The 13,567-nt window shown below is 37.7% G+C and overlaps 1 protein-coding gene across 1 annotated transcript; it reads left to right on the plus strand.

Annotated features, from left to right (window-relative positions):
* Window positions 1-4,019: 4,019 nt before the first annotated feature.
* On the plus strand, window positions 4,020-4,853 carry LOC133084631 (melanoregulin-like). The gene is made up of 2 exons (XM_061181440.1): window positions 4,020-4,155; window positions 4,285-4,853. The coding sequence occupies exons 1-2, from the start codon at window positions 4,020-4,022 to the stop codon at window positions 4,851-4,853; spliced, it is 705 nt and encodes a 234-aa protein (XP_061037423.1).
* Window positions 4,854-13,567: the final 8,714 nt, after the last annotated feature.

Consider the following 13,567-nt stretch of genomic DNA (forward strand, 5'->3'; position numbering starts at 1 on the left):
GACTGATTGACTGTAGATCAGCAATTCCAGCGACCCTCCTTGGTTTGGGGTTAATTTGCTTGAGTGGCTCACAGAGCTCAGAGAAACATTTACTTAACTGATTGCTGGTTTATTATAAAAGAATATGACTCAGAAGTAGCCAGATAAAAGAGATGCCTAGGGTAAGGTATGAGAAAGGGCATGGAGCTTCCTTGCCCTCTTTGGGTGTGACTCCCCAAATCTCCACGTGTTCACCAACTCGGAAGCTCTTGGAACCCCTCCTTTTGAGTTTTTATGGAGGCTTCCTGAAAGGTATGACTGATTACAACACTGCTGGCTGAACTCAGTCTCCAGCCCTGTCCCCTCCCCTGAGGCTGGAAGTTCAGGGGTGGGGAGGAAAGTGAAAGTTCCAACATTCTAATCAAATCTTTGACTCAGCTAGCAACCAGCCCCCATCCTTAGGTTCTTTCCAAAAGTCACCTCATTCACGTAAAAACACACCTTTGTTGTCCTTATTACTTAGGAAATTCCAAGACTTTTAGGAGATTTGTGGCAGGAGCAGGGTTTGAACACTGAATATATACTTTTTGTTGTAAATTGCAACATAACACTCACCAAAATAGCTTTCAACATTACAGACTGTGAACTCTATGAGGAAGGACAACTTGATTTAGCCAATTAAGTTTTTGGTGCTGTAGTTTACAGAAAAAAATATAACCCTGAATTGTGGTGCTAATGCCACCTGGTTCAATTTTCTCTATCAGCTGACCTCAACTTCATAATCCCATACCTTATACACAGTTCTGTTAACTCCAAGAGTTTACTTTTGTAACAGGCCCTCACAAACAGTAAAGTATTAAGGACATCACTGAAAAGAAAAATTCCGTTGAGATAATTTTTAAGTGCATGACACCTCTGCCTCCTAGTCATCCTAGTTCCTTCACATAAATTGTGTTCAAGTGAGAAAATGTAATTTTATTTATTATTTTTAAAAATATTTATTTATTTATTGGGCTGTGGCAGGTCTTAGTTGTGGCATGAGGGATCTTTTAGTTGCGGCATGTGAACTCTTAGTTTTGGCATGTGGTATCTAATTCCCTGACTAGGGATCGAACCTGGGCCCCCTGCATTGAGAGCACAGAGTCTTAGCCACTGGACCACCAGGGAAGTCCCAAGAGAATGTAATTTTAATAATAAATCACAAAATTGGATGTGTGTTAGCAAGCTGGGGAAAAAACAAATTCCCGAAGTAGCAACCAGGAGGATTCCCTCCAAGCAGGACAGAGGAAGACTTTGCTTGGGAATTTGAGCAGCCCCAGAGGAAAGCTCTAAATACGCCAACATCAGGATTTCCACAAGGAAATGTCCTCGCCAGATCACTCTACATAAAGACCACAGCTTAAGAAATTCATCTGCTCTCAGAGTTTCCATTTGGGTTTCTAATGTACCACTCTTAACTATGAGCAAACAGGCAAGCAACAAAACAGGTAGAAAAAAAAAGAAAAAGAAAATATGAATTAAGTGGAGAGAAGAAAAACATTATTAAAATAGCATAAGTATCCTCAGAGCCATAAGATATTGCATTCATAAACTAAAATGGATGCTTTGAAAAAGTAACATTCAAAGAACAAGTAGAGATATTTTGAAAATTGAAACTATTAGAGCAGAAAAGAAAAATTCACAAGATTTAGAATATGAAGTCAACAATTCTCGCATAAACTAGGGTAAAGAAGCAAATAAATAGGAAACAGTGAGGGGGAAAAAGAAAGGAAACAGTCCAAGAGATCTGATAGAAATTTCCAAAAAGGGAAAAAAGTCCATAGAAAGGATAAAGTCATGAATAAAATAATTTTCAAAAGATTAGCAGATCTGGAGAATATAAGTTTGCACTCAAAAGGGATTTACACACAGAGTGCCTAACATAATGGAAGGAAACAGAGCCCATCAAAGTATCTACCTGCGAAATAGAGGAATATTGACAAGGTGAGAGAGAAAGAGAGAGAGAGACAACCAGGTTTCAAAGAAAATAATTTGAATGATTTCAGTCACATTTGGGCCTAGAAGACAGTGGAGAAATACCTTCAAAATTTTGTGAGACGCCACTTTCCAATCTAGTGTTCTATACTTTGCCAAACTATTAAGTAGAAAGATGACAGAATAAGGGAATATTCACATATGTAAATTCTCAAAAAATGTTTCACATGCATCTCTTTATTAGGAATACGCTGGAAGATATACTCCACCCAAACAGGAAGTAAACAAACAAACAAACACTCCCTTCTTCCCCAACAGGAGATGGAACCCAGGAAATAGGAGATCCTACAAAAGAGACAGGTGAAGGGAATTAAAGTGATAGTGAAGTGTGTCCAGGACCAAAGGTGGGCACAGAGAGGAACGAGTCCAGGTTGTAGCAGCCTAGAAGTTTCCAGGAAAGTTATTTTTTAGTAAGAAGAGAAAATTCGGAGAAGACCTAATGTGTTTGGATATAATAAGAAGTTTATTATACAACAGAAGGAGGCTTTGGAGTTGAATTAGTGAAGAGTACATATAAAGTTGATAGAATATGAAAGAGAGAAAATATTAGCTCAAAGTTAAACAAAATGTACAAGAAAAAGTGATCATAGTATACTGGATTCAGTCCTAAAAAAACAAAACCAAAATTTCACTCTTACCAAGTTGAAAGGGTGTGTGTGTGTGTGTTTGTGTGTGTGTGTGTGTGTGTGTGTGTGTGTGTGTGTAGTGGGGGTTGAGAAGGGATTGTGAAAAGATATAAATCCTCATCTTCCAAAAATGGGAAGTCAAAAGGTAATTTCAATGAGAAAATACAGGAAGTAGAAACATGTATAAACATGTTACATGGAGATACAGAGGTAAACACCAAAAGATCAAGTTGAAAAATTCAAAGTGGTTGCCACTTGGAAGCAGGAAGTGGGATGGTAGAAGCTTAATAGAGTCATTAGAAACTTCAAGCTTTGGGCCAGCATTTCCATAAATAACAACCTCAAATAAAGGGAGGAAAGGAAAAGGAAGTGAAAAAATAATAAAATCTGGAAGAATATAACGAAAAACGATTCTATGCCTTTCTCTATGGCTTGAATATGTAGCAACGAAGGTATATCATATTTATAATAAAAGACTTATTTTAAAAATTAAGTATATACATAAATAAACAAGTAATGCACAAACACACTGGCCTAGACAGCCTATAGTATAGTGAACATATCATTATTAGCAGCAGCTTTTGGAAACAAAACCTATTGTTCCTTTAGTTTTATCATTATGAGATTAACATTTTAAAAGGCAAAGAAGCATAAAGACATAGAAATTTTCTCCCACCACTGTAAATACTATTCTTCTCTCATTGCCTTTCATGTGACAGTAACATGTTCTCCAATGATCACAGTGATTTGTGTACTTGAATAGTACTTTTACTTAATTGCCTGATTCTGCTCATGATACTTCTTTTAAAAATTACACTAGTTTTCTGATATGGGGAGAATTTTCACATTCTCTAAATTTCACTTTTTTAGGTGTATTGAGTATCAGAAAGTTATAGTCTTCCTATCTTAATACAGACATAGACTTTGGAACATGACGAGACAGGTTTAAATACTAGCTCTGCCATTCAATAGCTGTGTAACTCTGCTCAGATTATATTGTATTTCTGAGTTTCAATTTCCTCATTTTAAAAATGGCAATTATAATGCCTACATTGTAGGTGTGTTATAAAGATTATAAATAATTTGTGTAACACAGTAGGTGCTCAATAAATGATTACTTTTGCTATTAATTTAGGTTAGGAAAAAATGCATCTTATATCCACATTTTCTAAAACATGATGTCTCAAATTGATAGAGATCATGCTTTTTTTTGACATAAAATACAATGGGGGGCGGTCACGTGGACGTGAGCCCTCTCTCCGGCATATTTAAAAGGTGGCGTGGACCCAGTGACTTAACCTGGCCTACACTTCATCACTCAAATGTCCCGTGGCCGTGAGTTCTTAGGTCAAGGGCAAAAGCTGCCTGGCAGCAGGCTTGATGCAGCACCAAGTGGCCATCGTCACCGGCGGGGGTACGGGCATCGGAAAGGCCATCGCGACCGAGCTCCTGCATCTAGCACCATCTGAAAGTGGCGCCATTACATTCACTGACATTCGTCATCAGCTAGAACTCAGTTAAACGGTCATACCTACCTATAAGGGATACTGGGAAATAGAATCTTTAGGCATAGTGGAACTGCCAGAGAAGGTGTTTAAAACCTCACCAAATCCTTAGCTGTGGAACAGGCCAGCAGTGGAATAAGGATCGATTGTGTTGCCCCTTGATAACAATCCATATTCTTCCTTCAGAGCCACGCTGGTGAGGGAAGATGAAAAGAATCTGTGGAGCGTGCCTCGCGATGTGTCCCACACAGAGGCAGACGATGACAGGATCCTCTACAATTTGATCGTTGTTCGTAATCAACAGGCCAAAGATTCAGAGGAGTGGCAAAAACTCAACTATGATATCTACACCCTGCGACAGATTCGAAGGGAAGTGAGAAATAGATGGAAACGCATTTTAGAAGATTTAGGTTTTCAAAAGGAAGCAGACTCTTTGTTGTCAGTGACAAAACTCAGCACCATCAGTGATTCTAAAAACACAAGGAGAGCTCGGGAGATATTGTTGAGACTGGCTGAAGAGACCAATATTTTCCCAACCAGTTGGGAGCTTTCGGAGAGATATCTCTTTGTTGTGGACCATCTCATTACACTCGATGCTGTGGAAGAATTCTTTAAAATTGCCAGTCAAACTTACCCCAAGAAGCCTGGGGTCCCATGCCAGGCAGATGGCCAGAAAGAACTGCACTACCTTCCCTTTCTGAGTCCCTAAGGGAGAGGCTACGAGGCAGAATGGGATTTCTTCCACTGGAACTCAACAGCCTTCCAAAGTTGGACAGATGCGTGTAAAAGAGAATGAGCAAGAAGAGGGCTAGCTAAGAGAAAAAGGATTCTGAGTCCTACAAAAATCTAAGCGTTTGGATATCTGGCCATCATGAGGACTTGACCATATGAAAGTTGAGGCTGCGTTGAAACGCCCTGGTGATCTTGCATCAGAGAGTTGGCCAGTGGGATATTTCATCATGGGTGATTAGATTCCAAGAACCCATTGCCCCCATTTTGGTTTTGGTTGTACAATAAGCTCTAGCCACTAATCCTATTGGGAGAATAAGATGTTCTAGTTAATAAAATAAGATTAATAGAGCTATCATTGAACCCAAATATGGATTACCAATTTTTAAATAATTGTTATATAATATAGGCTAACACCAAAATAATACCAGGTGTGACAAGACCTTTCTTTGATTTGGAAGCACCTACAGAACCTTGGAGGTGTTTGAGGCATCATTTTGAGATTATTCAGAAGTTTAGATGTACCAAATAAGAGAACTATCTAGGAGTGCTGCTCAGAAGTGAATCCTAAATAGAATGCTCCCAAGCAGAACTTCCTGCAGCTACACGTGAAAAGCTGTGTCTTCAGCTGTGCTACAAGCATCTTGAATTCTCAGTGTTATTGATATCTGGTTACCTCATTTTTACATAGTGTCCAGCTCAAGTCCACAAGCCCTTGATATTTTATCTGGGATAGCATCTATTTGACCTTTACTGTCTTGTCTTCTCTTTAACCTGTTTCCGGCTTATTGACTGAGAGTTGCAACTGCCCAGGGACCTCTCATGCAGCGTGGCCTCAGCTCCAGGACCAAGAGTGGGCACCGAGAGCCCGTGGTCACAGTGCACTGGGGTCAGTGCTCACCCTGCCAGCCTGGGGCTGAGCCCCGCGAGCCACCAGCAGCAGCAGTAGCAACTCTGCAGGCAGTGTTGCATTGAAGAAGGTCATTGCTGGACTTTCTTCCATCCTGAAGATGATGATTTTCGAAGAGGAGCAATTCTGTCAATGCAGTTTGCTTCTATCCACAGATTGAGCAGCCCAGTTTCAAAAGTTAATTGCCACCTAAGCAAGGAGCTTGCCATGAAATCAGGGTTCATTTTATTGAAAAGACTTTCAGAGCTTGTCGGATTTATCAGTAGACTGCTGAGAACAATGGCAATATTTTTACTTTTACAGATTTTACTTTTCTGACTTCAAGTTAAAAAGTAACTTGTATTTAGTCTGTGCAGGGGATTGTGACTTGAAAATTTCCCTACCCTGATTAGCTCTTTTGGTAGCGAACACAATGTTTAAAGTACTTGTTAGAGGAGATACATGTTCTCCGTTTATGAATGCTTTGCAGACCAATTTAACTCACATGTTTCAGGAATATTCTTCCTAGTTTAATAAGTAAACTAAAAGTTTTATTTTTTAAAATAAAAAATACATTTTTATTGTGTTGTATTTAGTACTTAATACCTCTCTCATGTTGTTTAAAATTAGCCTGCAGATATTTTCCCTCACCTCTATAGGCTCTTGCAAGATAAACATACAAAGAGTGAGACAAACAAAAACAAACAATAAATTAAACCAAAAAAAAAAAACTTTGAAAATCATATTGTTTTCATCTTTGTCCTTGGAATTTGTATTTTGTCTTTCTGCCTTTTTTTGGTGTCAAAATAGATGAGATTGTTTGCATCTATGGAGAATACATTGTAACCATAGTCTTTATTTTTGGTAATGAATAAGTAAGGATAAAATTGTCTCTATGATTATAAAAACTCATGGAATTATCCAGGAAATTTTCCTTGCAAAGAATTAAAAGGTTTCTGTATTTACAAAAAAAAAAAAAATACAATGGAATAGTATTGGGGTGTTCTTCATGAACTGCAAGCAGCCTGTTTTCTGTTTCCCACAGGAACTGCTTTGGGGATGCTTTTAGGACAGCCTGAGTGGCATATTGGTGGTACTAATGGTATAAAGTATTGATTTGGGTTTATATTAAATGCAATTTTCTTTAAACATGGGAACCCCCTCCCCCCCACCCCCTCCAAATACACTCTCTGCATAAAGACAGAAGTCTCCACAAAATATTGAGAGGTAGAAGTAGGGAAGGGTGCATTTGTATGGGATGTTGACATCTTTTATCTATATAACTGTGTATAAGTGAATAGAAAACTAAAACACTTTAAATCTAGATTTTGCTATTAAGGACAAATGATGAAAGCAGAAAGCTGAAGACCCAAAGCTGTCAGAAAAATCTGACTAAACCTCATTAGTCATTTAAGAAATAAGTCATAAATAGATCAAAATAGAAAGGCTGTCGACTCTGAGGAACTGCTGAGCATACACTTTGTGCATCTTTGTGCATATTTAAAGTGATGAAAGGGAAAAAACCTACAACCAAGATTACTCTACCCAGCAACGATCTCATTCAGATTTGACGGAGAAATTAAAACCTTTACAGACAAGCAAAAGCTGAGAGAGTTCAGAACCACCAAACCAGCTTTACAACAAACGCTAAAGGAACTTCTCTAGGCAAGAAACACAAGAGAAGGAAAACACCTACAATAACAAACCCAAAACATTTAAGAAAATGGGAATAGGAACATACATATCGATAATTACCTTAAATGAAACGGATTAAATACTCCAACCAAAAGACATAGACTGGCTGACTGGACACAAAAACAAGACCCGTATATATGCTGTCTACAAGAGACCCACTTCAGACCTAGGGACACATACAGACTGAAAGTGTGTTGATGGAAAAACATATTCCATGCAAATGGAAATCAAAAGAGAGTTGGAGTAGCAATTTTCATATCAGACAAAATAGACTTTAAAACAAAGACTATTACAAGAAACAAAGAAGAACACTACATAATGATGAAGGGATCAATCTACAAAAGAAGATATAACAATTGTAAATATTTATGCACCCAACATAGGAGCACCTCAATACATAAGGCAAATGCTAACAGCCACAAAAGCGGAAATTGACAGTAACACAATCATAGTGGTGGACTTTAACACCCCGTTTCACCAATGGACAATTCATCCAAAAGGAAAATAAATAAGGAAACACAATCTTTAAATGATACATTAAACAAGATGGACTTAATTGATATTTATACGACATTCCATCCAAAAACAACAGAATACACTTTCTTCTCAAGTGCTCATGGAACATCCTCCAGGATAGATTTTATCTTGGGTCACAAATCAAGCCTTGGTAAATTTAAGAAAATTGAAATCGTATCATGTATCTTTTCCGACCACAACACTATCAGACTAGATATGAATTACAGGAAAAAATTTGTAAAAAAAATACAAACACATGGACGCTAAACAATACACTACTTAATAACCAAGAGATCACTGAAGAAATCAAAGAGGAAATAAAAAATTACCTAGAAACAACTGACAATGAAAACACAATGACCCAAAATCTAAGGGATGCAGCAAAAGCAGTTCTAAGAGGGAAGTTTATAGCAATACAATCCTACCTCAAGAAAAAAGAAAAAACTCAAATAAACGACCTAAACTTACACCTAAAGCAATTAAAGAAAGAATAGTAAAAAAAAACCAAAGTTAGCAGAAGGAAAGAAATCATAAAGATGAAATCAGAAATAAATGAAAAAAAAATGAAGGAGGGCTTCCCTAGTGGCGCAGTGGTTGAGAATCTGCCTGCCAATGCAGGGGACACAGGTTCAAGCCCTGGTCTGGGAAGATCCCACATGCCGCGGAGCAGCTAGGCCCGTGAGCCACAACTACTGAGCCTGCGCGTCTGGAGCCTGTGCTCCGCAACAAGAGAGGCCACGATAGTGAAGAGGCCCGCGCACCGCGATGAAGAGTGGCCCCCACTTGCCGCATCTAGAGAAAGCCCTCGCACAGAAACGAAGACCCAACACAGCCAAAAATAAATATAAAAAGTTTAAAAAAAGTTTAAAAAAAAGAAATTAATAAAACAATGCATAAAGGCTGGATAGGGTGTGGAGAAAAGGAAACCCTCCTGCACTGTTGGTGGGAATGTAAACGGATACAGCCATTATGGAGAACAGTATGGAGGTTCCTTAAAAGCTAAAAATAGAACTACCATATGACCCAGCAATTCCACTACTGGGCATATACCCGGAGAAAACTATAATTCAAAAAGATACATGTACCACAATGTTCACTGTAGCACTATTTACAATAGCCAGGACATAGACGCAACCTAAATGTCCATCGACAGATGAATATATAAAGAAGATGTGGCACATATACACAATGGAGTACTACTCAGCCATAAAAACGAACAAAATTGAGTTATTTGTAGTGAGGTGGCTGGACCTAGAGTCTGTCATACAGAGTGAAGTATGTCAGAAAGAGAAAAACAAATACCGTACGCTAACACATATATATGGAATCTAGAAAAATGGTACTGACGAACCTAGTGACAGGGCAGGAATAAAGACACAGATGTAGAGAACGGACTTAAGGACACAGGGGGGAAGGGGAGACAGGGACGTAGTGAGAGAGTAGCACTGACATATATACACTACCAAATGTAAAATAGCTAGTGGTAAGCTGCCGCATAGTACAGGGAGATCAACTCGGTGCTTTATGTCCCCCAGAGGGGTGGGATAGGGAGTGTGGGAGGGAGGCTCAAGAGGGGGGGGGTATCGGGAATATATGTATACATATAGCTGATCCACTTTGTTGTAAAGCAGAAACTAATACAATGTTATAAAGCAATTATACTCCAATAAACATGTATTTGAAAAACCCACAGCATTGTAAATCAACTACACTTGAAGATATTTCTTTAGTGCAAAAAAATTTGGGAATGTAAGTTTTATTGTGTGTGTGTACCACAGGTTCAATATATATGAATTATGTCAAATTGATTACATTGTTTTTCAAAATAAAGAATTTTTGATACTTTACATCAGCTTCATAATATAAATGCAGAAAAACTATATTAATTCTTTCTAAAGTTCAGAAATAGCCATTTTGCTCATTCGGTATACTATAAACCACTAACTTTATTGAAAAGGGATTCGTGACCGACCTCTTCCTTCCAAAGAAATATTTCTCCACTCACACAAGTTTAATAGAATGTTCCGCCATGAACTGACTTCCCACCTTAGAGACACGAGATTTGCATCCTGAAATCTCTTTCTTGCAAAAATGTCCAATTAGCATCCTAGCATTACAGAAAAGAAATGCTTTTTTTCCAGATCTCAAAGTCCATACAGCTTTAGTCAAGACATCATGTATTTTTTTTACACACACACACTGTATTTTATTTTTACAAGAGATAAATCAACTGACACCAAGCATTGTAAATGGATGACCACAACAAAAGCAACAATGATTGCAATTACCAAACACGAAACACACTCATACTATGTCATGATATTGACATTCAGTCCAGTAATCCTCCACTGTAACTGCTCCTTTACTTTGCAGTGAAAGACATCATGTATTTTTAAATTATCAGCACTCACCTGAGGTCTTTAAAAATCAACAAAAACATAATTTTGTCTTCTCTTTCATTTATTCTGGTTCTAAGTGGTCATTTCTAAATGAAAGTGTTTAAGTATGTTAACGTCATCTTATAACATCATATTTCCAATGACTACCGTGTCTCCAAAGATGAAATATGAGGAACTCACAAGTAGGCTCTACAAAGTTTTACTCTCTGAATCTGTATGACCCTTCTGCTGAACTCCACACTGTTCATTATTCTCTGAGAATCTTCTTTTTCTTGTATGGCCATCTCACATGCTCTTTCATTTCATGAAGTTTTTTCCTACAATTTTATGCCTAGTCTATTTCTGAGAAAATGCATTATTTCAGAGTGATATTTATAGACACAAAGACTTCTCTATAATTCCCTCAGAGTTTCAAGAACTCCTTCTTCTTCTTTTTTTTTAATACCTAGATTCTGAAGCTCTCCACAAAGCATTACTAAAATTGCATTTACATAAGTATCTACATATTAATCACACATTAATGCATTTACAATTGTATTATGATTTATTGTTAATTTTGGAGCATAAACATAGCTGTCTTATTTACCACCCTCTTGGAAATCACTTTAATATTTGCACTTAGGACTTGAAAGAGAATGGATAAATAAAAACCTGAAGACTATGCAGATACAATTTATATATTTCTCATAAAATTAGGTGATTATCTAAACTTTATCCAGAAAAAAGAAGAGCCCAGATACTTTGCAGGCATGATACTCGAGAATGTATGGTCTTCTAGCAGGAAAACATGCAGTAATCCATGTGGCAGAGTTTACCTGTGACCAGCTGGGGTTAGTGACCTATGCATTCCTTACATGCAACATATCAGGAGTGGAAAAAGGGAATTTGTCAGTTGTGGCAATAAGTATAATGAAGTTTTGTAGCAGGTCTTGCTCATATATTCAACACAGGTACAATCAAAATTTTGCTCAATTCTGATAAATCTAAGTCTGTATCTGTTACCATGTCTTTAACGAGGAAATGTCAGAACTGACTAAAAAAAAAAAGTGTTTTGTTTATTTGTTTGTTTTAATTACAGTCAAGGTGAGTAAGACATAGCTCAGAACAGCTAATGTGACTTAGTGATTCTCTCATCAGGAAATACAGTTTCTACTTCCCTGTTTATTCTCCACATCCTGTAGTAAGTAAAGTTTCAATGAAAGATAAATCTACAGGGCGAAAAGAAAAGAAAACTTACATGTGTGGATAAGATCATTTTGACAGGTTTTACCACGTATGTCAGTGTTTCTGGGGATGGACACAAGCCAGAGCTCCCTACTCTGACATTTTCACTGATGTCATTCCCCTTGATCCTCAATTTGAAAGTGGATAAAACTGTTTTCTATGTTTTCTTCTTTAAGAAATTAAATAAAGAATGCTTTCTAGACATGATTCTCTAATGATTTTCAGTCAGTGGTCATCAACGGAGGAAAAGCACAGAATCTCATCCCCACAGAAGGGTGACATTCAGTCAGGTAAGAAAATTCTCCCCGAAATCAGAGCTTCATCTTTAACATGCAATCAAAGGCTTTCACAGGTTCTTCATCACTCTGCACTCAGCCCTACCATATGGGATTGGCTCTGAGAATCTCACATCAGATGACTGACAAACATGTCATAGTACACTGATCTGGTACCAGATCCTACCTCTCTTAATGATCTCCTGCAGGGACATTGGAATATTCTAGGATATTTCCTGGAGCCCTCTACTCTATACAGGTACACTTCCAAGTAGAAACAGAAGCTTTGATTTTCACTGGGACCCCTGCTCTGTCCAACCAACCTCTCTAGAAATATGATGTTCTAATCTCTCCTGATTAGAACATTTCAAGGTCTCTCCCTGTGCTAATTTAGTAAAGGTAAAAGAGAAACAAGAAGGAGCAAACTATGCAGGGAGCACTGTATAAGATTCCTTTACTTAATGTATTTGCCTGATATACCCAAATGTTGAGAAATATAGATTCATTTCATAATGGTCAAGAAAAGAGGAGGAGGAACCTCCATGCCAACAGTATATATAAAATGGAATCAATATTGCATAAGCTCCAGCTTAAGCTTAGCTACGAGGTACTAACTCTTCTCATAAAGAAGCAATAGTTCTCCATCATTTGAAGCACACTGAGGACTCAGACAGCTGGACACTGAGGGTGTAGTCTCCTCACTCGAATTCTGTACCTGCATCACAGAGCCATGAAATATTCCCAAAGAATGATTAAGGATGTGGTGGGGAGCCGAAATAAAAAAGATGAATCCATAGTCTGCCCTACCATCTGTTCTGCTGGATATTACCACCATCTTGGCCCAATATGACCTTCCCACTTCTCTCTGGGTCTCCCTACTTTCCACCTCCATCCTCTCATTATATCTTACCTACACTTGGAAACGACTCTAGTTGTTCCACTTATCTTAATCAACAAGTAATCCAAATAGCAACTGTGTATATAACTCCTTAGGAACATCAGGTCTGATTCAGTAATAATACATGACCTTCGAAGTCCAAAGTTTTCCTAATTCCCTTTATTATTTTTTTTTCTAATATCCATGTACTTACACTCTTAAGACCTCCACTCTTCTCAGGTTCGTCTTCCCTGCAAAATCTGTCAACCTAGACATAGACTTAAGTACCACCCTCTAATTATCTCCTAGGGAATCCAGTTTTTAAAAAAGCCTCAGCAAGCCTTATGGACTTTATTAAAGACTCTTTAAGATAACCCATGGGAGATAGCAGTGCACCCATAGATATCTATTTAATACACCCTCAGAGTAATTTTTTTTTTATAAAGACTCTTCTGGCAAATGAAGACTCTCAGCTCTTCTTCTTCAACATATGCAGTGTCTCACCCTTCTGATTACTCTCTGCTCTATCCCAGGTCCACTCCCTTTCCTGATATTACATTCTTTCCCAATTGTGTATGTTGGTAAAATCAAATAACATAAAATATAACATGTTAATTATTATAAAGTGCACCGTTCAGTGATATTAAATACATTCATATTATTGGGCGATCAACATCACCATTTATCTTTCTAATTCTTTTCTACGTTTTAAAACTGTAACTCTGTATCCTTTAAACATAACTTTCCTTTTTGTTCCATAACCACCTGAAAAGCATCATTACCCTCCCAATTTCTATGGTTTTGACTACACTAAGTACC

Source organism: Eubalaena glacialis, chromosome 2 (assembly GCF_028564815.1).
Source record: "Eubalaena glacialis isolate mEubGla1 chromosome 2, mEubGla1.1.hap2.+ XY, whole genome shotgun sequence".
Classification (NCBI taxonomy): Eukaryota; Metazoa; Chordata; class Mammalia; order Artiodactyla; family Balaenidae; genus Eubalaena; species Eubalaena glacialis.

What these genes read in the sequence shown, in the direction of transcription:
- LOC133084631 (XM_061181440.1), top strand. Translation starts at nt 4,020, where the DNA reads ATGCAGCACCAAGTGGCCATCGTCACCGGCGGGGGTACGGGCATCGGA. An exon ending in TCGTCATCAGCTAGAACTCA is followed by an intron (nt 4,156 to 4,284) that starts GTTAAACGGTCA and finishes CAGTGGAATAAG; the next exon opens with GATCGATTGTGTTGCCCCTT.